The sequence below is a fragment of the Gymnoscopelus braueri genome (genome assembly GCF_963280865.1).
Source record: "Gymnoscopelus braueri genome assembly, chromosome: 19".
NCBI lineage: Eukaryota > Metazoa > Chordata > Actinopteri > Myctophiformes > Myctophidae > Gymnoscopelus > Gymnoscopelus braueri.
The window spans coordinates 14710022-14735946 of record NC_137621.1 but is presented as its reverse complement, the minus strand read 5'-3'; the positions used below and the strand labels follow the sequence as shown (position 1 = coordinate 14735946).

General features: G+C 41.1%; 1 protein-coding gene across 3 annotated transcripts; it reads left to right on the top strand.

Annotated features, from left to right (window-relative positions):
- Positions 1 to 626: 626 nt before the first annotated feature.
- Positions 627 to 24575, top strand: LOC308074441 (E3 ubiquitin-protein ligase TRIM8-like). Of its 3 annotated transcripts, XM_080413884.1 has the most exons (6): positions 627 to 801; positions 1234 to 1365; positions 21427 to 21522; positions 22393 to 22491; positions 22610 to 23016; positions 23369 to 24575. In XM_080413884.1, the coding sequence occupies exons 1-5, from the start codon at positions 746 to 748 to the stop codon at positions 23007 to 23009; spliced, it is 783 nt and encodes a 260-aa protein (XP_080270010.1). In that variant the 5' UTR covers positions 627 to 745; the 3' UTR covers positions 23010 to 23016; positions 23369 to 24575. The 3 variants fall into 3 exon arrangements, 2 of the variants coding, with proteins under 2 accessions (XP_080270010.1, XP_080270011.1); XM_080413885.1 differs by lacking the exons at positions 21427 to 21522; positions 22393 to 22491; positions 22610 to 23016; positions 23369 to 24575 and adding exons at positions 2309 to 2386; positions 2935 to 3388; positions 3845 to 6424; XR_013932110.1 differs by lacking the exons at positions 627 to 801; positions 1234 to 1365; positions 21427 to 21522; ... (1 more) ...; positions 22610 to 23016; positions 23369 to 24575 and adding exons at positions 2297 to 2386; positions 3223 to 3388; positions 3845 to 6424.
- Positions 24576 to 25925: the final 1350 nt, after the last annotated feature.

Here is a 25925-nt window from a genome sequence, read left to right as displayed (position 1 = left end):
TGTGTGTGTGTGTGTGAGAGAGAGAGACAGAGAGAGAGACAGTTCCTGTCTCAGAGAGAGAGACAGTTCCTGTCTCAGAGAGACAGTTCCTCTTGTTCGGAGGTTTGCGTCTGCGTGTGTCAGCGTGTGGCTTCAAACGCAGAGAGGCGCTATTGGACAATGCTCGCGACCTCTAGTGGACATCACCTGCACACAATCAATTCAGTCACCAAATGAAAGAATGGACGTGACATGAATGTGTTCGATCTCCGTGCATGGTGAATTGGTGATGTTAGGCTTTTGCTAATTAAGTTTCCTCAAGAAAATCCTTTCACCTTGCCTAGATTTAGCTGCACACTGGGAATGTTTTCTTAATCAGCCTTTCTTCACACCGTCCACCTTGTAGGCGTACGTGTCTACTAGCATTTTCATGGCTTTCCAATCATAGAATGGCTTCATTTGTAGGCCTATTTGTATATTTCCGTTCTCGTGTTATCATGTTGTCGTGCCTACACTGCCTACCGTGTTGTCATCCAACCCTGCACCCCCTTCTTGCTGTTTCACACAGGAAGTTACTCTTCTGCTTTTGTGCGGCTGTGGTTTTGTGTCAGTGTGAGTGATATGAAGCGGATCGCCCCTAAACTAAATTCTGCGCTCCTGACTCGGAGGTTTGCGTCTGCGTTCTCAGATTCCCTGCTTACTATCCTTCATCAGCTGGACATCTCACTTGGATCTCCCCAATCTCAGGCAAAATTCATTTATTCACATGGAAGTGATGGAACCTCGAGAGAGAAGTGTAACTTCATGGCTTACATCACAGGGGTATTTATGTTTATGCTTTAGACTACTACTTCTTTCATATAAAATTGTAGCTTGCTATTTCTTTTTTTATTATTATTATTGTTATTATTATTATTATTATTATTATTATTACTATTACTATTACTATTATTATTATCATTATTATTGTTGTTGTAGGCTATTGCCATTTCTTTGAATGAAACATTAAATAAACATAAACAATGGTATTCACAGCATCATCAGCGATGTGTTTATGGAGAGTGAACAGGCTCCACATGGTCACTTCAGTAGAAACACAAAATGTTTATTTCATTTTCTTATTTTTTTTATGTCCCACACAATTGACTTGGTACTTCTTAGATATGTGTCAGTGTAAATTAGTGTGAAGAGTGACTTTTTTTTTAACTGGATGGGTCACATCATGGTCGCATTTGTCTTCTATATTATTCACAGGATGAAGCAGGATCCAGCGGTGTCCCCTGCTGTCAGCTATCTGTCTCTGCAAAGTGACTGGTCAAAGGATTTCCCAATTAACTTTAAGGGAGACATCTCTTATCCAGAGTCAGGCTACTCAATCTCATCATGGTGAGAATGAACAGACATATATCATGTTGCAACTAGACAGTCACTTATACTGTATACATTATACTCATAATACTAATCAAATAATAACAAAAAAAAGCATGCTCCTGGGGGGGGGGGGGACTATTTGTCAAATAGAGTTTGTACGACAGAGAGGCAAAAACATAAAAACGCTTTTGTAGAGATATATGGCCCTTATCAATTAGGGGAGGATTGGATGTTTCATTCCATGATATATGGCATTTCTTTGGTAATATAAATTTTTACAGGACCACAATGGAAACAGGCCCTAGGGCTTTTCAATCATTGTAAAATCATACCACTGCACTTTTTGCAAACTGTTAATAAAGTAATCAATCAATCAATTTGATGGAAAATAAAGCGTAATGGAAGTATCAAAACCCTGTTTGACGGTCATTTATTCGTCACATGACTCATGAGATCATTTGTACCTGAATTGCAGAAATTTTTTTCTGTAACAAAAAACAGTAACATTTGTAGCATTTGAGGCACCCCCTCAAAACTAAGGGTACCTAGGGTACCTTCGGCACCTGGGGAAAATGTTGATTATACGACCTACGGTTCAAGAGTTGTATGCCAAAGCGTAAAGCGGCCTGTTATAGCTCCACCATGAAGACAATTTAAAAAACAATTTGGGTGGAGGTTATTGCTTGGAGTTTGACACCAATCTGTGGTGGTCCAACAGTGTACAGCTAATCCGAGATTAGCTGTACACAGACGGGCGACAGTGGCTCAGGAGTTAGAGTGGCAGCTTGGGAATCGGAAGGTTCCCGGGTTCCCTCTGGGTACTGTCGATTGTCGAAGTGTCCTTGAGCAAGACACTGAATCTCCGCCTCCCAGCCTTTTGGCCTGGTGGAGAATGGAGATAATGATGATGATGTTTTGGTTGCCAGTGTAAATTTGTGCTTTGTTTCCCTGCACCCAGCTGTCTGTCCATGAAGAGTCACAGGTCCATGGCTTTCCCTTTAAACTTTAAAGAAGTCCCTTCTCCACATTCATCATGGTGAGATTATGAAAACACTTATTGATTCTTAAATAAGAAAAAGTTGCTCTGAGGAAGGCTCATAGCCGAAACGCGTAAGCGTTCAATTTATTGGTGTGCCAATAAAAAAAGTGGAAATGTGAGTAATTTGTCCTCCATTTAATTGATTTTTTTTGGATGTGCTACCTTTTTGGATTTTTTTTAATTCCTTTTTTTATACTTATTGATTCTTGTTTCTTGATATATTATTTATTAATCCACACACAGTGTATAGAATTTTACTCTTTATACTTGCACAATGGGGATATGTGATATTGTTGCACATTTTAAAGCTCATAATTCATCACATGCGAGTGAAGACTTTAAATGATTATGAGTCTCATTTTAAAGCCATTATACATTGTAACCTACCTGTCATATAGTCACAAATCAAAACGGGAACATCAACTGGGGCTTCTGCGGCGCAGAATCAGAATAGACTACCGCAGAATCTGCGGTAATATAGTAGTAGCTGTATGAGTACCTGTAATAAACACTCTTGATTTTTGAAATCCCCCCCCCCCCCCCAGTGAGTTAAGCTCCAGACTACTGTCCACAGTCCATGTGAGATGCTGTGTGTGTTCCGACATCCTGACGGATCCTGTCTCCATTCCCTGTGGACACAGTTACTGCAAGCATTGCATCGATACGTACTGGTCCCAGCCAGGTCCTACAGGAGACTATGTATGCCGTCAGTGTGAGAAGAGTTACCCAGTCCGTCCTGAGCTCGGTGTTAATGTAGCCTTGACCTGTCTGCTGCAGGTTCTCCAGCAGACAGGCTTTACACCTAGAGATGTAGCTTGTGATATTTGCTCCAGCTACACACGCCAAGCAGTCAAGACCTGTGTGACGTGTAGAGCCTCCTACTGTGAGAAACACGTCAGGAAACACTACACTGTCCCAGCACTGCAGAAACACACTCTGGCCGGGGTCAATGAAGACCCAAGACTCTCAGAGAGGGAGGGGAACTCTGGTAGACTGGAGGTGAGAGCAAAGTTTTTACAGACCTGTACTTATTGGGGCATTAATGTCTGCTGTGAAACAGCTTACATTTTTGCATTGAAACAATACTAAACTGTAGTTAGGAAGTAGAGCTATACGCTGAGTCCAGTGGTTCTCATACTTTTCAATTTGACGGACCCCCAGTTTGATATCTATGAGGCCAGTGCCAGTGCCACAGACTCAGAGAGAGTGTACAAATGGAGCCGGGTCCATTTGGCTCCATTTGTACACTCTCTGACCCTGTAAGGGTCCATTTGGTTCCTAACTATCAGTCATTTAGTTGGGGACCCCCTGCAAAACCCCTCAAGGACCCCTGTGTCCCCCCCGAACCCCACTTTGAGAACCACTGGCTTAGTCGTTCTTGTTTATCAAAACCATGTCTGTCATGTTTATATCAAATGCATAACTAATTAATCTTGTGATCATTATTTGTAAAAGGAACCGACTGTGGACGGTGAATCTGAAGAGCATCAGTAGTTGAAAGAGGAAGAAGGCTGATGAGAGATGTTCCTGCATCAGACCGCTGCAATGCCATGAGGAGACACAGAATGCAATCCTATGTCCTACGACGCGGTATAACCACAACTACTGAATGTTTTTATTTTATTTTTTATGAAATAAGAAGAGAGGGCTCTGTCTTATCTCTTTGGAAAATAACGTTATATTATTTTGCACTATGGATGCTTCATATCCGACTGTTGGTAAAGCATCTAAATGAGAAACTTTTACCCGATCATGACAAGACATTTTCACGAAAGGCACCAGGTAGATGTCATCATTGAACCTGTAATGCTGATCACTGATTCATGATTGGCATTCACATTCACTGATGGGGGCATTCTGTAATTTTACTCCAGACCGTGTTGCGTCCCAAAAAGAACTACAAGCAATTCAAGTTTTGCGATGCAACACCATGATATCTTGTAGATCATTTTTCTTTTGCACGGAACACCATTGCACGATGGAGTACAAATTTAAGATTAATATTACAGCAAATACAATCATTTGATAAGAATATGCAAGGACTATTTACTTTTACCTGGAGACAGATAACGCAAGAGGGCCACCGTTACAATCTCAAAGATTCAGAAGACATATTCACAGAGATATATGAATATGTTTCCCTTAAGAAAGTGTCATAAATGTAAGTTATTTTATAATTGAAAATGTCATTAAATAACAGTGATGATTCAGTGATGATGAAATAACAGTAAGTTAACACACATTTATAGCAGTAGACATTCATGTCACACCAGTGTTGCATACTCTCAATCCATAAAACCTAGATGTACAGCACTCAACAAATGTTTTACTGTCCCTCAGGGTAACTACAGATGTGGTTGCTGTACACAATGCAACTTTACACATAAGCCGTTACTTTTAGAGTGCCAGAGGTTTTTTAAAACAGGGTACAGCCAGTGCCAGCGTTTTTAATGATTTTCTTACCTTTTCAAGCAGTCACAGAATATTTTCCGATCCCCTCATTACACACACAGGGGTCTCGTAGAATAAAAAAATAATAATATCCGATCGCGGTAATCCGTTCCATAATTGCAGCCAGTTGAAAATAGCATGTTTCGCCAAAAATACATAGTAAAACACTGGAGCTGAGATACAGAATATTTCCCAAATACTTTAACCAGGAAGTGAATGGAGCAGTTAATCTTTGGAACACGTTATCTATGGTTCTGTGTGAAAAATATAAGAAATATATATATATATATATTTTATTATTATTATTTTTGTTTTTTCAAAAAACGTATAGTATATACATTTTTGGCACTCAACAGTAGGATTTGAAAAAAACGTATATATAAGTTTTTTGGCACTCAATGTGTATAACCCATGTACAGGTAAACATTTAACATTAAAGGAGTCATAACATGCAACGCCAATGTGATCTACACTATAAGTAATCATGATATTAGAATCCCGGTGGCAGTACATTTCACACAAGCATCCCATAATGTTTCGTCTCTCAGATATTGGGGAATTGAACAGGCCAAACTTCCCTGTCGTGGGGGTGATATCAACACTGCAATCTACATTTTAGACACATTGGACCCAAAAGGGCTCAAGAAGGGCTTTGATTTGTGAGCTTTTCTTTTACAGTGGGTCAGCTTTCTATTCACTTATTGTATATGTTATGATATTCACTGTGTTTTTGTTTGTTCTGTTGACATTTATCAGCTTGTGTTGTGAGTCATGACCATTTGCCATTCCATTGCTGTGTTATTGTTCATTTCCTTCTTTGTTATTACCACCTGTTTTAGACCAGCAGAGGCTCCTCTTAATATGATAGCTTACACCCTCAGCTTCTTGTTATTGCATGACTTCACCTGGTGCTCTAGGCCAGTTATTACAAGTTGTTCTGATCATCTCAGGTAATATACAGTAGACAAATACAGTATATACTGTATATCCTTCTCAAGGGTACAACTGAGCTTTCAATAGCCCATCTATTGTGTGTGTGTGTATAAGGTGTATTTTGGGGGGATTTTACTGTTATTTTTTATGAATTATACAGTATGATGCTTCAATACGGTGTCACAATATTTCTTAGGACTGTGTTGTTAATTACACTCAGGGAATATCTAAAGGCTGTTGCTGTTTCCTATAGCATTAGGATTTTGTGAAGAGCAGTTTTAATGTTCATAGACATCATTTTGTCCTGTTTTCACTTGCCTCTACCAACCCTCACACCTGGTAGCCTAGTCTCTCAAGCCAGACAACTGTGTATTCCACAATCCTTGAATGCTATGTATGTAAAGAAGCATTTATAATTTGTGTGAGCCAAAAGTGTCTCAACCTGAGGCTATTGGTAGCCTGTCTGTTTTCTTTGTCTGAGGAACGTCACCTTGGTGTTGACCAGTTGGGGGAAAAGTATTAAATTGTTTAAGTAAAAGTATCAATACTGCAATGTGATGATCCAGTGGCAGACTATTTTTGTATTTTAACATGTTTTGTCCAGCACCTGGGATTTCATTATTTTTGATCTGTCTGCATGCTTTTGTAAACTTTTTGCAAATTAATTAACAGATAGGAATGAACTTCCTATTATAATAAAAAAAAAAGAGATCATAAAACAACATGTGACATGTCTTCTTCTTTTTCTATGAACCGATTATCTGAAAAAGGTCGCAATCATTCAAAATCAAAATATTGTTTATTCCTTATTCAGGCCCACCTGGCTCGCATTTAGCTTCAATGCATTCCATAGACAAATCTCTAGGAATCATGCTATTGATACATACTAATCAGTATGCTATTTTTCAACTTACTGTTGAGTGCATTCACAACACGTACATGTAAATTAATGTAATGTTTCATTTTAGGTTATACTAGTAACTAGTGAGACCACACGAAATGTTAGGAAAGTGCCCCATCTTGTGACAAAGCAGTGGTACTACACGTACACGTTCCTGATTCATGCAGTGATCACTGCAGTTACAAGTTATTTATTGGACATTTAATTAGTTGAAAAAAATACTATATTCTGCAGGTGTTTAGTAGTAGAGTAGAAGTATTATTGACATTACGACGGAGGTCTGGTGGTCACTGTCAACCAAATTCTAGATCTAGTGCTGGCGTGTTGTTGTTGTCGCATGTACCGCATTGCATTGTGGGACTTGAAGTTCTTCAAGTAGCCGGCGTGGTGGGCGGTAACCTCGCGTCACCAGTCTTTCCAACTTGGAGGAAAAGGTGGGCGGTGCTCCGTTATGACGAGAACCAGTGGTGTAAAGTAAAAGTACATTTACATTTACTCAAGTATTGTACTTAAGTACAATTTTTAGGTACTTTTACTTTACTGGAGTATTTCCAATTTCCAATACTTTTACTGCTACTGCACATCTCAGAGGCAAATATTGTACTGTTACTCCACTACAATTATTTGAAAACTTTAGATAGTTACTTTGTATATTTTGATTATTATTACAAAACCACTTCAGCCCTATACATTTCGGTCATTTGAAAATAGCCGACCTACAAGCTCACAATGAGTGATGCATTGGCTTGTAGATTGGCTATTTATTTTCAAAAGATGTGTAGGCCTACATAGGCCTCATTTATCAACGCGGTGCAGCCCAAATAATGGGCGTAGGGCGAGATCACCGCACCTTTCGGCATTTATCAATATATCCTGACGTGGGCTTCATCCTACCAATCGCTGAGATCTCACGTCTGGTCGAGACCAGTTGTTGACGTTGGCTGCGCCCGTTTATTCCATTCTAGACCTGCAGCATTGTCTGACTGTCTGACAGGCATCTGGACACATAATCCACTCATAAATGTATATCTACTCACTAATAATTAATCCCTGTGAAAATATAACATTTTATAAAGTAATTTAAACAAACTGCTTTAACAGTCATTCAGCTGCATTGGCTATTTTAAAATAGCAGATCTGCAAGCTCAAAAACGGGTCGCATCGCCACGCGTTGTGAGCTTGTAGATCTGCTATTTTCAAAATATACGAGCGCTTTTGCGTCGGGACTCGGGAGTCCCGCGGTCGGGACTGCCGACGATCTTTTCATGGACAGTGAGGTGTACAAACTTACAGTAGCTTGTCCTATGTTATGGAGTTATGTCATAGAGAGTTTTGAAGACTACGACCTGGCTGGGTTAAGGATATAAACCCGACGCTCCAATCTCTTATTAACGTGGCGGACCGAAACCACTGCCGCCCGTCCGAGTCTCACGGGGAATATCCTACATGACTGCTTGTGCACTGCTCGGTATGGGTTAAATAAATTAATATACAAACGTATTCCATTCATGGCGATGTGATTGGTATCATAATATGTCATTCATGTAGGCTACAAGCCTATGTGACAAAGATTGTACCGCTACGGTACGGATTACAATACATGAAAAACACAGCTGGGCAGGCGTGTGTGTGTGTGTGTGTGAGAGAGAGAGAGAGAGAGAGAGAGAGGGGGGGGGGGCGTGTGCGTGTGTGGCGAGGCAGGCGGGGGAAACTCTTTCTCATTGGCTTTTGATGTCTTTGGTCGTATTCTGGTCCTTCTTCATGTCGTAAAATCGGGGCGTTTTGAGAATATTTAAGGGCGTGTTATTTAAATGACGCTAGGTTCCAGCCGTGACATTTATCAAGCCTGGGACCAAATGTAGGCTCGGATCAGCTGTGTAGGATTCGTTGATAAATGTGACTTCGACGTTGGTGTACGGCCGAATATATGGAAAAATATACGCCGGTTTATACGCTGCGTTGATAAATGAGGAGTACAGCATCTTTCCTGATCTGTATGGCAGTCTGCTCCCCAGACTGGTGACCAGAGACATCCAGAATCCATCATGGTGCTGACAGACAAGGTCTAGCCTCTATAGCATAGCACATGCATCTTCAGCAGGCACTGGGTTAGATATCAAGCATACTGCACATGGTCATCAGCACGTAAGTACTTCATCATGTGCGTCATGAGAGAAAAGGTGACAAGTTGATGTCAATGTGTCTCCCTGCACATTCAAACTGGTGGATGTGAAGTGTAGGAAGAGGTTGTCTACCCGATGTGAAGTGTAGGAAGAGGTTGTCTACCCACTGTCAGCCAGTAGGATGGAGATGTGCAGTGTCCAGGTAGGCTACTGCTGTATCTGTATGAATGTCTTTGGCCTAGTTGATAGAAACCACTTCAAGACTGCTGCTGATACACTAAGGACTTACCACCACTAAACTTGCCTGTCAGCCCTCCATATGCTGCAACCACATGCATTTCCAGTGCTGAACCTTGCATAAGTTTTGCAATGCAGCTGAGGAATGACTATAACATGCATCCCACTGGGATGCACAATTACATTATAGAGCTGTTCTGGCTGATTCCAGCATACCTGCAAGGTGTCAACAAACGGTTCCATGTCAATTGTGAGGTGAATACTGTACATGTCAACCAGTGATGTATGACCATAGTGACTATATCTGCTGCCTGCTTGGACACCTGGTTGGATGATAAGGTGCGAGAGAGACTTGGCCTGACCTTCAGCACATAGGCCAAAGACTGACCGTCAAGTGAAAATATAACATTAGAAATAGATTCTACACCTATGACCCCCCCCACCCCCCCAGGTTCCCATATGAATCCCTATTCATATGGGTTCACAGATTCCCTCACACAACTGACAATTTGTTGTTTTTAACATAACTTTGTACAATGGAGCATCACCTTGGGATGGACACCATCTTTGATTTGGCGATACATAATTTACTGATGGTAATTTCACTGATTGAGCCACGTTTCTTGAACCCTAAAACATAGGGTTAGACACCAAAACCACCTTTCTAGGTTGAACAGTATCATAAATCCATTTAAGCTCCTGGCAGCCTTATTGGACGCCATCTTGAAAATGATGGCTTTATGATACATATAATTTCCTAGATTTTTTTGTATGTTTTTAAGCATGCCTAGAGGTGTGAACCAATTGAAAAACTTTTTTGATAATTTTTTTGGGGGGGTTAAGTAGTATGTTTTCATATATTGACCCATGTCCTTTTCGCCTAGTGTTATAAAATAAAATGCATGATAGCACCCATAAAGCTACCATTGGTGCAATGCTATCACATATTTTCTAACTCTAGACATGCATACCTTTACAAAAATTTTGTGAAAACGGTTATTCAAATAATCAAAAATAAATACATTAATTAATTTGTTGAAATTAACACCCAGAAAATAGCCAAAACTGAGCACATTTCGATCTATAAGGCCAAATCTAATTTGAAAAAAAAAAAAAGAATATTAAGAGTATATGAAAGCCAATTAAAATGTTTATACTAATGGAATCTTACACACCTGCTCCCAATAAGTCATCACCACAGCGCAAAAGTAGGTCAAATCAATCAATCTCTCTCTCTGGGAGCGACAACGAGAAACAGTGAATGTAGGTTTTCATAGATGGGTTTCCGCGCGACGTCATCACAGAGCAGAGTGCGCAATCTGCGCATGCGGGTGGTAGAACGAACCGGAAGCGCCATTCACTCTGTTGTTATTTTCGGGATTTAGATAGGCATAATGCTGCTATTTTAGGCATAATAGGCATAATGCTGCTATTATATACAAACAGATCCAACTTCCGACAAATCATTTTTATTGAGTAAAGAAGATATTACAAACTGCATCATTTAATCTACTTTCATTAAACCCGGTGAAGACCATTTATTTTATGAATGTACATTTGACTAGAGCTGCTGCGGGTAATAGCGCCCTCTACTGCTCAACCCTCCACTGCGCGCGCATCATCCTCTCATGTTTACAAACAGGAAACCCATCTATTGACATGGTCGCTTGTTTCTCTCACATAATCTGGCAACACCGAAAGCCCTTTGTTGCTTTGTTGTCACGTCTTCACCACCCCATGGCTCTACTAGTCGGCCAAAAAGCTGAACATGTTCGGTCGGCTCTGGGTCGGCCGAAAAGGTCCCGACGGACCCCCCGACGGACCCCTAACCGACTGGACGACTATATACGACGCTTCCCGACGCCAAGTCGGCCCAAAATCGGTCTGGTCTGGAGCCAGCTTCAGACAGGGGCCATTTTCGAATTGCAGCCTCCTGAAGGTGTATCTTTAGGGCAGTTTTGAAAGTGAGTAGGGTTTTACACTCCTTTAGGTAGGGCATTCCACATTTTTGATGAATAGCATGAGAACGAGTTCATTCCCTTAGTTGAGCCAAATCTGGGTTGAACATGATTTGTGGAGCTGCCTCTGGTGTTATGATCATGGACTTCATTAACATTTTGGAAGTATTTTGACAAATACAGGGGGATCCCAATGTTGTGGTGTATCTTGAAGACCAGGCCCATAGCAAGTTGCTGTACTCTGTCCTCAACCCTAAGCCATCCAATCCTAGCAAAATGATATGATATATAGGCCTATATGTATGTGTATATGTATATCATGTATGTATGTATGTATGTATGTATGTATGTGTGTATGTGTGTGTGTGTGTGTGTGTGTGTGTGTGTGTGTGTGTGTGTGTGTGTGTGTGTGTGTGTGTGTGTGTGTGTGTGTGTGTATCTGCACATATGAGATAATGAATTATTCTGAAACAGACAGATTTAGGAGCCTTCATCACATACATACAGACAGACAGACAGACAGACACAGACAGATTTAGGAGCCTTCATCACAGACAGACAGACAGACAGACATCCTAAAAGCGACACCTTCTTACTACAGATTACATCATATGCCAGTAAATGAGCTCACATTCATATTTCTTGTTGATTGGAGGATATTTAGCTTTCGTGGCTTTCTGTTCCTCTGTCAGGTCTAGTTCACGGTCGTCCATTTCACTGATTATTCAGTCAGTCCGAGAGGAACTAATTTGTTTTCTAAACATAAATGTTAGAAATGCTAAAACACAACACGAGCTTTAAAGACTGGAACGATCACGTTCACCAACTGCTTCTTCTCGTTTTATCTTTCCAGCAGACATAGACGCCAGTCGACATATTGCTGCCTCCCACTGTTTGTGTTAGGTACCGCGCAATTGTACTGTGGCCTTGTCTTACACCTTATGGTGCAGGCCTGTGTGTGTCAAAGATAACATCCATCACAGCTTTCTCACCACTGCACTTTGGTGTTCCTCAGGTTTGAGAAGATTCCTCATAGAGACAGTCCAGCATCAAGCACTGCTGCAAACAGCGCATTCCTCTCTGTTGTGAATTTGGAGCATTCCGTGAGCACATGCTGTACAGTTTCTTCTGTCCCACATTCAGACAGTCCAATGTGAGCCAGTCCCCCTGCTAGGCCACAGTGTCCAAATCTCAGCCTTGTCATGATCACCTGTTCTCTTTTGTTCCCCAGAGTGATATTCCCTCCACTAACGAGATATGTATACATATATATGGCACAACATATTTTTAGATGGGGGGGAGGGGGGGATCCATGGACAAAACATATTAATTTGGGGGGACGGGACCTTACACCTTAGCCTCGGTGCCCAGGCTTTTGTGGGACCTTGACATGAAAATGTTTGAGCCCAAATAAGCAAGTAGGCTTACATTTTGGAAACAAGCCCAAAAAACCGCAACCTGCAACTACCATTATTTACAAGCAACTTTACAGAAAAACAAGCCCAACGTTGCTTATAATAAGCGGATATGGCAACGCTGACACGCGCGCCGCGCACACACATACACAGACCGACACACCTTCCGCATTATATTGGTCTCGCTTTCTGACTAGGAAATCTGTCAGCTGCAAGCCTGGTGCGGTTTCTTTTTTTTTAATGTTGTTTTGTTATAACTTATAAAACACTTCAGTCACTAGCCCCATTTAGAACCCCTCCGCTATGTAGCTCCGAGATGAGATCCTACGTGGCCCGGTGCCGTTTGAGCGAAAATTTTCCGCACATTTTCCACTTTGTGTGTTCCATGTTTCTTACCCCTTTCTGCACATCGTATCCAAAAAGTAAAGGTTTTCTGAAATGCTCTCAGATGTTTGAAATTTTAACGTACAATAAAATCTATCCAATGAGTTGAAAAAAGCGTTTAAATAGCTTCTCTCCTAAATGTTTTTAAGACATACCCGGAAGTTGCGCCCGTAGAGATAACATTACTGATTCCCCTACGGTTGAAATGTTGAATTGCATCTTCTAATGAATAATATTATGGAACCGGCTGAGGAGAGAAGCCGCGCGTGCATGTGTCAAAGAGGTGTGCTCCCCCACTTCCAAAATTAGCACCACAACCAGCGGCGGACTTTCCTCCGAGGTGGAAAGACTGGTGATGCGATGCGAGGTTAGCGGCGGACTGGCCATTTGGCGTACCGGGCAAATGCCCGTTGTGCCTCTGGGCCAGTGGGTCGCTGGGCCATTTAAAAAAAAATATTTTTTAATATTTTCGCTCCCGTTTTAGGATTATTACGGTCATTTTCGGGTCGCACGGCCCAATTATTAGTTACGTTAGTGTTTGGGCTGGGATGCTTTCCAGCAGGGGCCTCAGTGCGGCTGCAGAGTTCATGTGCAGGGCCAAGGGCGTATCGTCATAGAGGCCAATGGGGCCATGGCCCGGTCTGGAAAACTCTGCTCCCCCAGGGGAAAAAAAACAAAAAATCAACATAACAACATTACCACCCCCTCACCCTATTCTCTTGTAGCCAACCACAGAAATTCGCCTTTGTTTTCAAGTCGGGCTTATTTGCATTCGGCCGAATTGTTAATGGGTGGCCATTAAAAAACGGTTTCCCCGTCAAACCGGTTCTCTTGCCAGGTAAACAGTATAAAGCGGGTCCAGAAATAGCTCTACATTTCATTATTGTTGTGACTTGTGACTAGTCTACTACTCTACAACATGAAGAAGCTCAAGCCACCAATCAAAAAATGATTCGTCCAGAGCAGCATGCTACTACACTTCGCCGCCAGCTCCAGCAAGACGCCAGCAAAGGAGGACAGCAGCAGTGCCAGGACACCAGTGCTCATCACCGTGCCAGCGGTGACGACTGCCCCACCAGTGGCTGCTGGTGGGGGGCCAGTGGGGCCACAACCAGCAGCGCCCACCACAACGCCAGACCCGCCACCACCAGCAACCATCGCCGCGGCCAACAGCACCATACCAGTGCGCCCCTGCTCCCCGGATTCCAGCGGCGCAGTTGCGCAGTTGCGCAGTTGCGCCTACAGACCTCTCTGCTATCGACGAGCCAGCAACTCAACCCAAACTAAAGGCCCGTTCATAGTCCCTAGATGGGTCTAAAACGTGCGTCAGGGGGTGAGGGATTCCGTCCGTTCTTTACGGACGCATGCATAGTCGCTCACGTTATTTAGGGGTTATTTTATTTATTTTAAAGTGTACAGGCGTAATACACCTATCATCCACTAGATGGCCACTAGTATGTACCGCCGTACACATAATGTTGCCATGTCTACTTATTATAAGCGACTTTGGGCTTATTTTTCTGTAAAGTTGCTTGTAAACAAACAAGCAATTTTGTATTGGTGGTTGCGGTTTTATTTGGGCTTGTTTCTAAAGTGTTGTTGCTTATTTGGGCCAATTATTATTTAAACCAGTGATTCTCAAACATATATTGTAGATCTGCTATATCCTAGTCGATTCTTTTGGGCTTGTTTTCATAGACCTGGTTGCTTATTTCTCTCACAAAACCTGGCAACACAGCCAGCTGCTGGCATCAGCGCAGCTAACAACATGAAGCTACCATTGTAGCATCTAGCCAAAACAACGCAATAAAAGACACAAACTAGTCCACAAACTAGACAAAAACAATGGTTGTCTACAAAACGTGAGTTTCGACCCCTACTGCACTGTGCTATATATGCTATATATTGTCACAGACCGTGGATCGACGGGTCTATACTTAAGTACATTTACTCAAGTACTTCCACCAACCAACGTGGGTCTTTTTTTGGAGAAAGAGGGCCCGAGGAAAACTTTTTTTCCTTATACTGCCAACGGGTTCCACTGGTACTACAGCCAACGTACAAACGAACGTACGTCGGCCTGACGGTGAATGTTGACTGCACGGACGGAAATCCTGGAGCCGTAAGTGACGGAGGGGGAGACAAAAACGACGACGCAAGGAGCGCTGGCGCTAGTTACGTATCCTTACGTCCGACTATGAATGATACTTAAGCCGCTTCCCAAGAGATTTAACTAACCGTTTGGACCCAGATGAGGTTATTGACAAGTGCAAGCCCCGTCGTATTAAGCTGTAACAGACTAGGCTGCTATATGTTTGCACTGTATTTGATTTGTTAACTTTGCTGTTGTAAATACACTTTTGAGAATAAAAAAACATACATTGATTATACTTGCATATTGTGTTTTATTCACGTTTCTCTCTCTTGCATTAACGCTGATGGTAATTCTCAATAGACTGTCACTTATCAGCCATTGTTGCGCGAGGGGGGGGGGGGGGGGTTAAGAATCTGGCCCGGTCCACGTTAGAACCCACCATACGCGCCTGTGCAGGGCTGGACTGAAACAGTGAAAAGCTCCCCCCCCCCCCCCCCCCCCTCCGTTGACAAAACGGCCCGGGGGGTGGTGGGCCCCGGTTCGGACCAAAATGCCAGGGCTGAATTTTGGTCCCAGTCCGGCCCTGTGACCAGTCTGCTTCTAATAATAGCTCTAATGTCTGTCAGTCTGCTTCTAATAATAGCTCTAATGTCTGTGTGCGGCTGCACATGAGTCATGACAGTCGACAGACTTTTTGCTGACAGCTAAGTCAGCAAGTGGGAAGAATGTTCCTTCCTCAAACCACAAGTTTTGCAGCTTGTGGTTTGCGTTTTTTCTGCAAAACGAAACCGTTTTGCAGAAAAAACGCTATTTTTTATTTTATGCTTGAAAATGTCAGTAAGTAACAGTGTGATGATGCAAGTTAACACACATTTATAGCAGTAGACATCCATGTCACACCAGTGTTGCATACTCTCCCCAAAATCCATAAAACCTAGATGTACAGCACTCAACAAATGTTTTACTGTCCCTCAGGGGAACTACAGATGTGGTTGCTGCACACAATGCAACTTAGTAATCATGATATTAGAAGCCTGTGGCAGTACATTTCACACAAGCATCCCATAATGTTTCGTCTCTCAGATATTGGGGAATTGAACAGGCCAAAATTCCCTGTCGTGGGGGTGATATCAACACTGCAATCTAAAGTTTAGACACACTTGGACCTAAAAGGGCTGAAGGAGGGCTTTGATTTGTGACCTTTTCTTTTCCAGTGGGTCAGCTTTCTATTCACTTATTGTATATGTTATGATATTCACTGTGTTTTTGTTGTTTGTTCTGTTGACATTTATCAGCTTGTGTTGTGAGTCATGACCATTTGCCATTCCATTGCTGTGTTATTGTTCATTTCCTTCTTTGTTATTACCACCTGTTTTAGACCAGCAGAGGCTCCTCTTAATATGATAGCTTTCACCCCCAGCTTCTTGTTATTGCTTAACTTCACCTGGTGCTCTAGGCCAGTAATTACAAGTTGTTCTGATCATCTCAGGTAATATACAGTAGACAAATACAGTATATACTGTATATATCCCTCTCAAGGGTACAACTGAGCTTTCAATAGCCCATCTATTGTGTGTGTGTATAATGTGTATTTTGGGGGTATTTTACTGTGCTTTTTTATGAATTATACAGTATTATGTAGAGATAAAACTAACCTCTACCATGCCCTAATACCGTAGATAATTCGGACCATGATGTTTTTATAAGGAGACCAGGGGTTAGGGCTTGGTTCGAGCTTTCCTTCAGAAATTCAAAGATTAACAGCCAGGTCCAACTGCTCCAACCAATTTGGGCGGGGAGAGATTTTGGACCCCAGATGCCTCTCAACAGGTACATTTGTGGCTATCTTAAAGAATGCAATATCAAAGCATTATCAGGGGGGAGGAGAGAGAGAGAGAGAGAGAGAGAGAGAGAGAGAGAGAGAGAGAGAGAGAGAGAGAGAGAGAGATGGGAGAAGAGAGAGAGAGAGAGAGAGACAGAGAGTATCAGTCATACCAGTGACCACTATGCTGCTCATGCAAGTGAATCCAATTGTTTAACCATTACATGCGTTGTCAGGGTTTGTTTCTCCAAGACCTTTAACACAGCCTGCTGAACATGCCAGAGCAAATCCCTGTGAATTGGCCCAATGCTTCAACATTAATCTGAGGCATGGGGTGACCCCTTCCGGGTGCCACTTCAAAAAACTCAATGCATTTTTCCCATTGACATTTCCAAAAATATTTATATCAATTAATTTAAGCCTCGAATCAAGCCATCCAGGGTCCTGGTGAATCATGACCATAAAACGTTTGATTCTGTGAAAAAACTTTTTTGAAAACGGCAAAACAGAGGGTATTTATTAAATATAGTATATCATATAATTAAATATAAAATAAAATAAATCACAGAAAAAAACGTTTTATGGTCATGATTCACCAGGACCCTGGATGGCTTGATTCGAGGCTTAAATTAATTGATATAAATATTTTTGGAAATGTCAATGGGAAAAACGCATTGAGTTTTTCCTTCCGGCACCAGGAAAAACCAGGAAGTGGGCGGGAACTGCAATGCTCTATTAGAAAAGAAGGTAGGGACAGCCTAGGGGGCGGGCCGACGCCATTGCTTGCATGGCAGACGCCATAGACCATATTCACACGGCGGCCATATTGGAATTTAACATTGAAAGTGCCGCCACCCGGGGTGGCTACTTTCATTGACTTCATAGAAACATGGCCGCCGCGTGAATATGGTCTATAGATGGGTTTCCGCGCGACGTCATCACAGAGCAGAGTGCGCAATCTGCGCATGCGCGGGGGAGAACGAACCGGAAGCGCCATTCACTCTCTTGTTATTTTCGGGATTTAGATAGGCATAATGCTGCTATTATAGGCATAATAGGCATAATGCTGCTATTATATACAAACAGATCCAACTTTCGACAAATCATTTTTATTGAGTAAAGAAGATATTACAAACTGCATCATTTAATCTACTTTCATTAAACCTGGTGAAGACCATTTATTTTCTGAATGTACAATGGCCAGAGCTGCTGCGTGTAATAGCGCCCTCTACAGGCTCATCCCGCCACTGCGCGCGCATCATCCTCTCATGTTTACAAACAGGAAACCCATCTATAGATGCGCATGGGAGCCAAAACTGGAACAGGAAGTTTGGTGAAATACAATGAAGTCTATGGACCAGCTTGTGAACAAACACTATTTCTGAACGATTGTGTCCTTTGTCAGATAATCGGTTCAGGAATATAAAAGAAGAAATATCACAGGTTTTTATCCAATCAATTCGGATTTTTTAAAAAATAAAAATCGTCTCTGGCAGTGTTGCCAGATTGTGTGAGAGAAATAAGCAAGGTCTAGGAAAACAAGCCCAAAAGAAGCACCAGGGGCCAGGGGTCTTCAACGTTTTCCCAAACTGATGGGGAGATGGAGCAGGGACCCCCTACCCTACCTCGACCCCTGGGGGTGGGCAACATATATTGTATAATTATGTATACAGTTGTGTTTCATAAACATACATGTTATTGTGCATCAATACTAAGCTATTAAAAATAGACAGATTAATATATTCATGCTTTTATTTTAAACATACATGTACAGGGTACAGTGAGTAGGGTGGCCGCACTGCCATTTATAAACATACCTTATTAACTGAGAACAAAATCTGTCAATTGCACAATAATCATGTATACAAGCTATTCAAAATGGACATAATCATTTATAGATATCCTCATTTATTTAATACATAAATGTGGAAAATGTTTTAAAAAAATATATGAAGACAAATGGGCATTTTTGAAAAAATAAAAATATATATATACAAAATATTTGTATATATTTATATATATATATATATTTTTTTAAATTGTCTAATCAAGCAACAATTTCGCGGACCACCTGCAGTACCTTGCGGACCCACTAAGGGTATGACCCACTAAGGGTATGAGCACTTTAAACCTTTACTGTATAGATGGGTTTCCTGTTTGTAAACATGAGAGGATGATGCGCGCGCAGTGGCGGGATGAGCCTGTAGAGGGCGCTATTACCCGCAGCAGCTCTGGCCATTGTACATTCAGAAAATAAATGGTCTTCACCAGGTTTAATGAAAGTAGATTAAATGATGCAGTTTGTAATATCTTCTTTACTCAATAAAAATGATTTGTCGGAAGTTGGATCTGTTTGTATATAATAGCAGCATTATGCCTATTATGCCTATAATAGCAGCATTATGCCTATCTAAATCCCGAAAATAACAATAGAGTGAATGGCGCTTCCGGTTCGTTCTCCCCCGCGCATGCGCAGATTGCACACTCTGCTCTGTGATGACGTCGCGCGGAAACCCATCTATACATTGAAAATAGCCGATCTACAAGCTCACAACGCGTTGTGAGCTTGTAGATCTGCTATTTAAAAAAAAATCTTGAAGTAAAATGTGAAATATTGAGGATTTTTGAAACACACCAGAAATCTGGTACAGGGCTCCCTGGCACAAAACATTTTCAGATGGGGATAGGGACAAATACATATTAATTTGAGGGTCCATGACATAAACATAATTGAGAACCACTGGTTAAAATAACTTAAAAATTGTGAAGCCCAAGTCCAAATAATCAACTACACTTTAGAAAAAAGCCCAAAAAAACGCAACCCGCAACTACCAATATTTACAAGCAACTTCACAGAAGTTTCCACGGCAACGGGGTGGCACTTATGTTTCCCCCAGCCAGAGTGTGGAGGGGGAGGGATAACGAAGGAAGTCCCTCCCCCTCCACTCTCTGGCTTGAGGAATTCCCCCCCTTACGCCCACTGCCTGCACTATAAAAGGTCCCTGTTCTAGACATCTTATTCTGCGCTATGAACCTTGCATTGGACACGGAGGTTTGCGTCTGCCGATCTGCGTTCTCAGATTCCCTGCTTAGTGCTTACTATCCTTCATCAGCTGGACATCTCACTCGGATCTTGGATCTCCCCAATCTCAGGCAGAATTTATTTATTCACATGGAACATCCAGAGAGAAGTGTAACTTCATGGCTTACATCACAAGGGTATTTATAAATTGTTATGCTTTAATAGTGGGTTTAGACTTTAGACTACTACTTCTTGTTCTTTCATATTGAATAGCTGCGTTTGGCAGTGCTCACGCGGGGGCTAAACCCAAGTAAAAAAAATAATGTGATTTGATTTTGGCCATATCCCTCATCTCTACCTGAATCTGAGGCTTGCTATTTAAAAAAAAAAATTATTATTATTATTATTATTATTATTATTATTATTATTATTATTATTATTTTATTGCCATTTCTTTGCATGAAACATTGAATAATCATAAACAATGGTATTCACAGCATCATCAGCAATGTGGGTATGGAGAGTGAACTGGCTCCACATGGCCACTTCAGTAGAAATAGGTTAGAACACAAAATGTTTATTTCATTTTATTATAATTTTAAGTCTCCCATAATTTACTTGGTACTTCTTAAATATGTGTTAGTGTGAAGAGTGACTGGTCCATGGATCTAAAGTTGAAGAGTTACTATCACACTTTTTTTTACTGGATTGGTCACATCACATCATGGTTGCATTTGTCTTCTATGTGATTCACAGGATGAAGCAGGACAGAGCGGTGTCCCCTGCTGTCAGCTATTTGTCTCTGCAAAGTGACTGGTCAAAGGATTGCCCATGTAACTTTAAAGGAGAAATCTCTTATCCAGACTACTCACCATGGTGAGAATGAACAGAAATATATCATGTTGTAGAAACTAGACAGTTACTTATACTGTGTACATTATACTCATAATACTAATCAAATCAAAATAATATTTAAAAAAGTATGCTCCTGGGGGGGGGGGTGTACGAAAAACTCTATTTGTCAAATATAGTTTGTATGACAGAGGGGCAGAAGTAAAAACGCTTTTGGAGAGAGATGTGTAAAAAAAAGTACTGCTGCACTTTTTGCAAACTGTAAATAAAGTATTCAATCAATTTAACGGAAGTATCAAAACCCTGTTTGACGGCCATTTATTTGTCACATGACTCATGAGATAATTTGTACCTAAATTGCAGTAAAATGTTTCTGCAACAAACAGTGACATTTGTAGCATTTGAGGCACCCCCTCAAAACTAAGGGTGACCGGGCCTTCGGCACCTATAGGGAAAATGTTGATTATACGATCTACGGTTCAAGAGTTATATGCCAAAACGTAAAGAGGCCTGTTATAGCGCCACCAATGAAGACATTTAAACAAATTGGGGTGAAGGTTATTCCTTGGCCTACTGCATGCAAATTTAAGTTTGACACCAATCTGTCCAGCGGTGGTCCAACAGTGTACAGCTAATCCGAGATTAGCTGTACACACGGGCGGCAGTGGCTCAGGAGGTAGATTGGCAGCTTGGGAATCGGTAGGTTCCCGGGCTCCCTGGGGTTTACTGTCCATTGTCGAAGTGTCCTTGACCAAGACACTGAATCTCCGCCTCCCACCCTTTCGGCCTGGTGGAGATAATGATGATGTTTTGGTTGCCAGTGAAAATTTGTGCTTTGTTTCAGTGTGTCCCCTGCACCCAGCTGTCTGTCTATGAAGAGTCACACGTCCATGGCTTTCCCTTTAAACTTTAAAGACATCCCTTCTCCACACTCATCGTGGTGAGATTATGAAAAAACTTCTTGATTCTTGATATATTATTTATTAATCCAAACACAGTGTATAGAATTTTACTCTTTATACTTGCACAATGGGGATATGTGATATTGTTGCATATTTATAGTTCATAATTCATCACATGCTGAGTGAAGACTTTAAATGATTATGAGTCTCATTTTAAAGCCATTATACATTGTAACCTACCTGTCATATTGTCAAAACGACACAGTACGTTAAATGAAGCAATGTTTCGGAAACGTATTTGACCTAAACGTTGCTTCATTAAACTTATTCATGTGCCGTGCAAGATTTGGTAATTATTTACAACTGGTCACTAGTCTTGAGTAGAGGTGAAACGGTTGTGACCTTGTAGATCTATAATTTTCCCCAAATGTTCATGCCAGAATAGGGACACAAGGGTTTATGTGGCAACAAAGCAGTAGGTGAGATATAGCGGCGAGAGATCACACTTGAGAGCAGCTGTCCTACAGGCAAAGCCTACATACTGGTTGCGAACATTATATAAAAGAAAATAAATGTACGTGCTGAATTTAAGTATAATCTGTTATTATCTTTTGTATTATCTGTTACAATATGTATTGCTGTTGTTAGCACTGTCTTACGAAACACCACACCAACATTTTGTTGCTAGTACCTGTATGAGTACCTGTAATAAACCCTCTTGATTTTTGAAAAGTTAAACTTGTATACATACTTATATGAAAAGGTAAAAATATATAAATGCAAGACCAAAAACACAGTTAAAAAAAAACTAATCAAGAACAACATGAATGCAAAGAAATTCAATCAAAATGCTTGCTTTGTCTTGAGCAGTTTTGAGACATGTTAACATGCTGTTGTATGGTTTTCAGGGTTGAGCAGGAGAGATCAGACTGTCTGTCCATGAAGAGTGACAAGGCAATGAATCCATCAAGCGCCTTCAAAAGACACACTTGGTCTCCTGAGTTGAGGTGAGGAAACAATAATAATGTTATCGTAGACATTAATGTTACAATGTGTGTGTCCCAGTCTCTCTTCCACTCCCATCTATCTTTCTCTCTCTCCTTGTCTATCTCTCTTCCCCCCCAGATGCTGTGTGTGTTCCGACATCCTGACGGATCCCGTCTCCATTCCCTGTGGTCACAGTTACTGCAAGCATTGCATCAATACGTACTGGTCCCAGCCAAGTCCTACAGGAGACTATGTGTGCCGCCAGTGTGAGAAGAGTTACCCAGTCCGTCCTGAGCTCGGTGTTAACGTTGCCTTGACCTCGATGCTGCAGGTTTTCCAGCAGTCGGGCTTTACACCTAGAGATGTAGCTTGTGATATTTGCTCCATCCGCATACCGCAAGCAGTCAAGACCTGTCTGACGTGTAGCGCCTCCTACTGTGAGAAACACGTCAGGACACACTACACCGTCCCAGCACTGCAGAAACACACCCTGGCCCGGGTTAATGAAGACCCAAGACTCTCAGAGAGGGAGGGGTAGAATGGAGGTGAGAGCGAAGTTTACAGACCTGTGCTTATTGGGGCATTAATATCTGCATTGAAACAATACTAAAATGTGGTTAGGAAGTGGAGCTATACGCTAAAAGTCCAGTGGTTTGATGGATCCCCAGTTTGATATCTATGAGGCCACAGACCCCCATAACTCAGAAAGTGTACAAATGTACACATTTGTACAGACCTGTAAGGGTCCATTTGGTTCCTAACTAACAGTCATTTTAGGTGGAGATCCCCTGGAACCCCCTCAAGGATCCCTGTGTGTCCCTGGACCCCACTTAGGCTTAGTCTATCTAGTTTATCAAATACATAACTAATCAAGCTTGTGATCATTATTTGTAAAAGGAACTGATTGTGGAGGATGAATCTGAGTAGATTGCATCTAAGAGGAGGAAGAAGATGGCTGATGAGATGTTCCAACACTTTCTGGAGGCTCTGCATCGTCCTGCGCAGCCAGACAGCTGCAATGCCATGAGGAGACACATGATGCAAACCTACATCCCACAATGCAGATCCGCCTCTGCCCAATGCAACTTCAGGTTTTAAATATAAATATAACCACTGCTTAAATACAACCACAACTACTGAACAATTTTACTTAAGAGAGGGAGTCTTACGTCTTTAGAAACTAACGTTATATTATTTTGCACTATGGATGCTTCATATCCACATCATTTCACAGCTTTGTGTTAAAGCATAAATGAGAAACTTTTACCTGATCATGACAACACCTTATAACAACACTCACCGGGTAGATGTCATCATTGAACCAATTGTCACCAGTAATGCTGATGCTGATCCCTGATTCAGGATTATCATTCACAGTCAATGTGAATGCAACACCTTGATATCTTGTTTCTTTTCCCCCCCATTTTTGCATGGAACACCATTGAGTATGAATCAAGCTTAATATTACAGCAAATACAATCATTTGATAGGTATATGCAAGGAATATTTACTTTTGCCTGGAGGCAGATATGCAAGAGGACCACCATTACAATCTCAAAGATTTTAACTGACATATTCCGTCACAGAGAGATATTAACATAATATGATTCCATTAAAGAAGCAAGTGTCATAAATGTAAGTTATTTTATGCTTGAAATGTTGAGTAAGTAACCGTGTGATAGTGTTTCGTCTCTCAGATATTGGGGAATTGAACAGGCCAAACTTCCCTGTCGTGGGGGTGATATCAACACTGCAATCTAAATTTTAGACACATTGGACCCAAAAGGGCTGAAGGAGGGCTTTAATTTGTGACCTTTTCTTTTACAGTGGGTCAGCTTTCTATTAACTTATTGTATATGTTATGATATTAACTGTGTTTTTGTTTGTTCTTTTGACATTTATCAGCTTGTGTTGTGAGTCATGACCATTTGCCCTTCCATTGCTGTGGTATTGTTCATTTCCTTCTTTATTATTACTGCCTGTTTTAGACCAGCAGTCTGGTCAAGTTGTTCTCATCATCTCAGGTAATATACAATTGGTCATACTGTATACATCCCTCTCAAGGCTACAAATAAGCCTTGAATAGCCTATCGTATGTATAAGATTTTACTGTGCTTTTTTAAATAAATTATACAGTATGATATTTCAAAACGGTGTCACAATATTTCTTAGGACTGAGTTAATTACTCTCTCGGAATATCTTAAGGCTGTTGCAGTTTGCTATAGCATTAGGATTTTGTGAAGAGCCGTTTTAATGTTCATAGACATCATTTTGTCCTGTTTTCACTTGCCTCAACCAACCCTCACTCCTAGTCTCTCAAGCCAGACAACTGTCTATTCCACAATCTTTGATTCTTATTCAGGTCCACCTGGCCCGCATTTAGCTGCAATTGATTGATTGATTGAATATTTTATTAGGCAAAAATGTAAAACAGCACAGTTACATTTAAAATACTTTGTCTAACAGGTCCGTTCATAAAAGTCCTTGCGGACTTGTTTCCAATGAGGGCCTTGGTATTCAATTCATAGGCATATATAGTGGCACCACAGTTCAAATATCATTACAAAATAAACAGCAAAAAAATTATAATAACAATGCACAACAAAAAAAAAAAAAAAAAAAAGAGGGGAAAAAAATATGTACAAGAACAGGGGGGGGAGGGTCTGCTGTCTAACGGGAAAATGGTACTACCTCCTCTTTTGGCCTCCTGAAAGGTGATTTTTTTAAGGCTCTTTTAAATGAGCCCAGCGAATTTCATTTTTTGAGGGATGCATTCCATCACACCAAAGACAAATCTCTATACTAATCAGTGTGCTATTTTCAACTTACTGTTGAGTGCATTCACTCATGTAAATTGATGTAATGTAACGTTTTATTTTAGGATAATACTAATGAGACCACACGAAATGTTAGGAAAATGCCCCATCTTGTGACAAAGCTGTGGTACTACACATAGACGTTCCTGATTCATCACTGATCACTGCAGTTAAAAGTTAGTTATTGGACATTCAATCAGTTTACAAAATGACTATATTCTGCGGGTGTTTAGTAGAAGACTCGAAGTATTATTGTCGTTACGACGGAGGTCTGGTGGTCACTGTCAACCATGTAAATTCCAGATAGTCTAAATACATTCTGGTATCTATGTGCTGGTGTGTTGTTGTTCTCGCATGTACCGCATTGCATTGCGGAACTTGAAGTTCTTCAAGTAGCCGGCGTGATGGGCGGCGCTCTGTTATGACGACAACCAGTGGTGTAAAGTAACTAAGTACATTTACTCAAGTACTGTACTTAAGTACAATTTTGAGGTACTTTGACTTTACTGGAGTATTTCCAATTTCCAATACTTTTTACTGCTACTCCACATCTCAGAGGCAAATATTGTACTTTTACTCCACTACTTTGAAAACTTTAGATACTAGTTACTTTGTATATTTTGATTATTATTACAAA

What these genes read in the sequence shown, in the direction of transcription:
- LOC308074441 (XM_080413884.1), top strand. Translation starts at nt 746, where the DNA reads ATGGAAGTGATGGAACCTCGAGAGAGAAGTGTAACTTCATGGCTTACA. An exon ending in GGCTACTCAATCTCATCATG is followed by an intron (nt 1,366 to 21,426) that starts GTGAGAATGAAC and finishes GCTTTGTTTCAG; the next exon opens with TGTGTCCCCTGCACCCAGCT. An exon ending in CCTTCTCCACACTCATCGTG is followed by an intron (nt 21,523 to 22,392) that starts GTGAGATTATGA and finishes TATGGTTTTCAG; the next exon opens with GGTTGAGCAGGAGAGATCAG.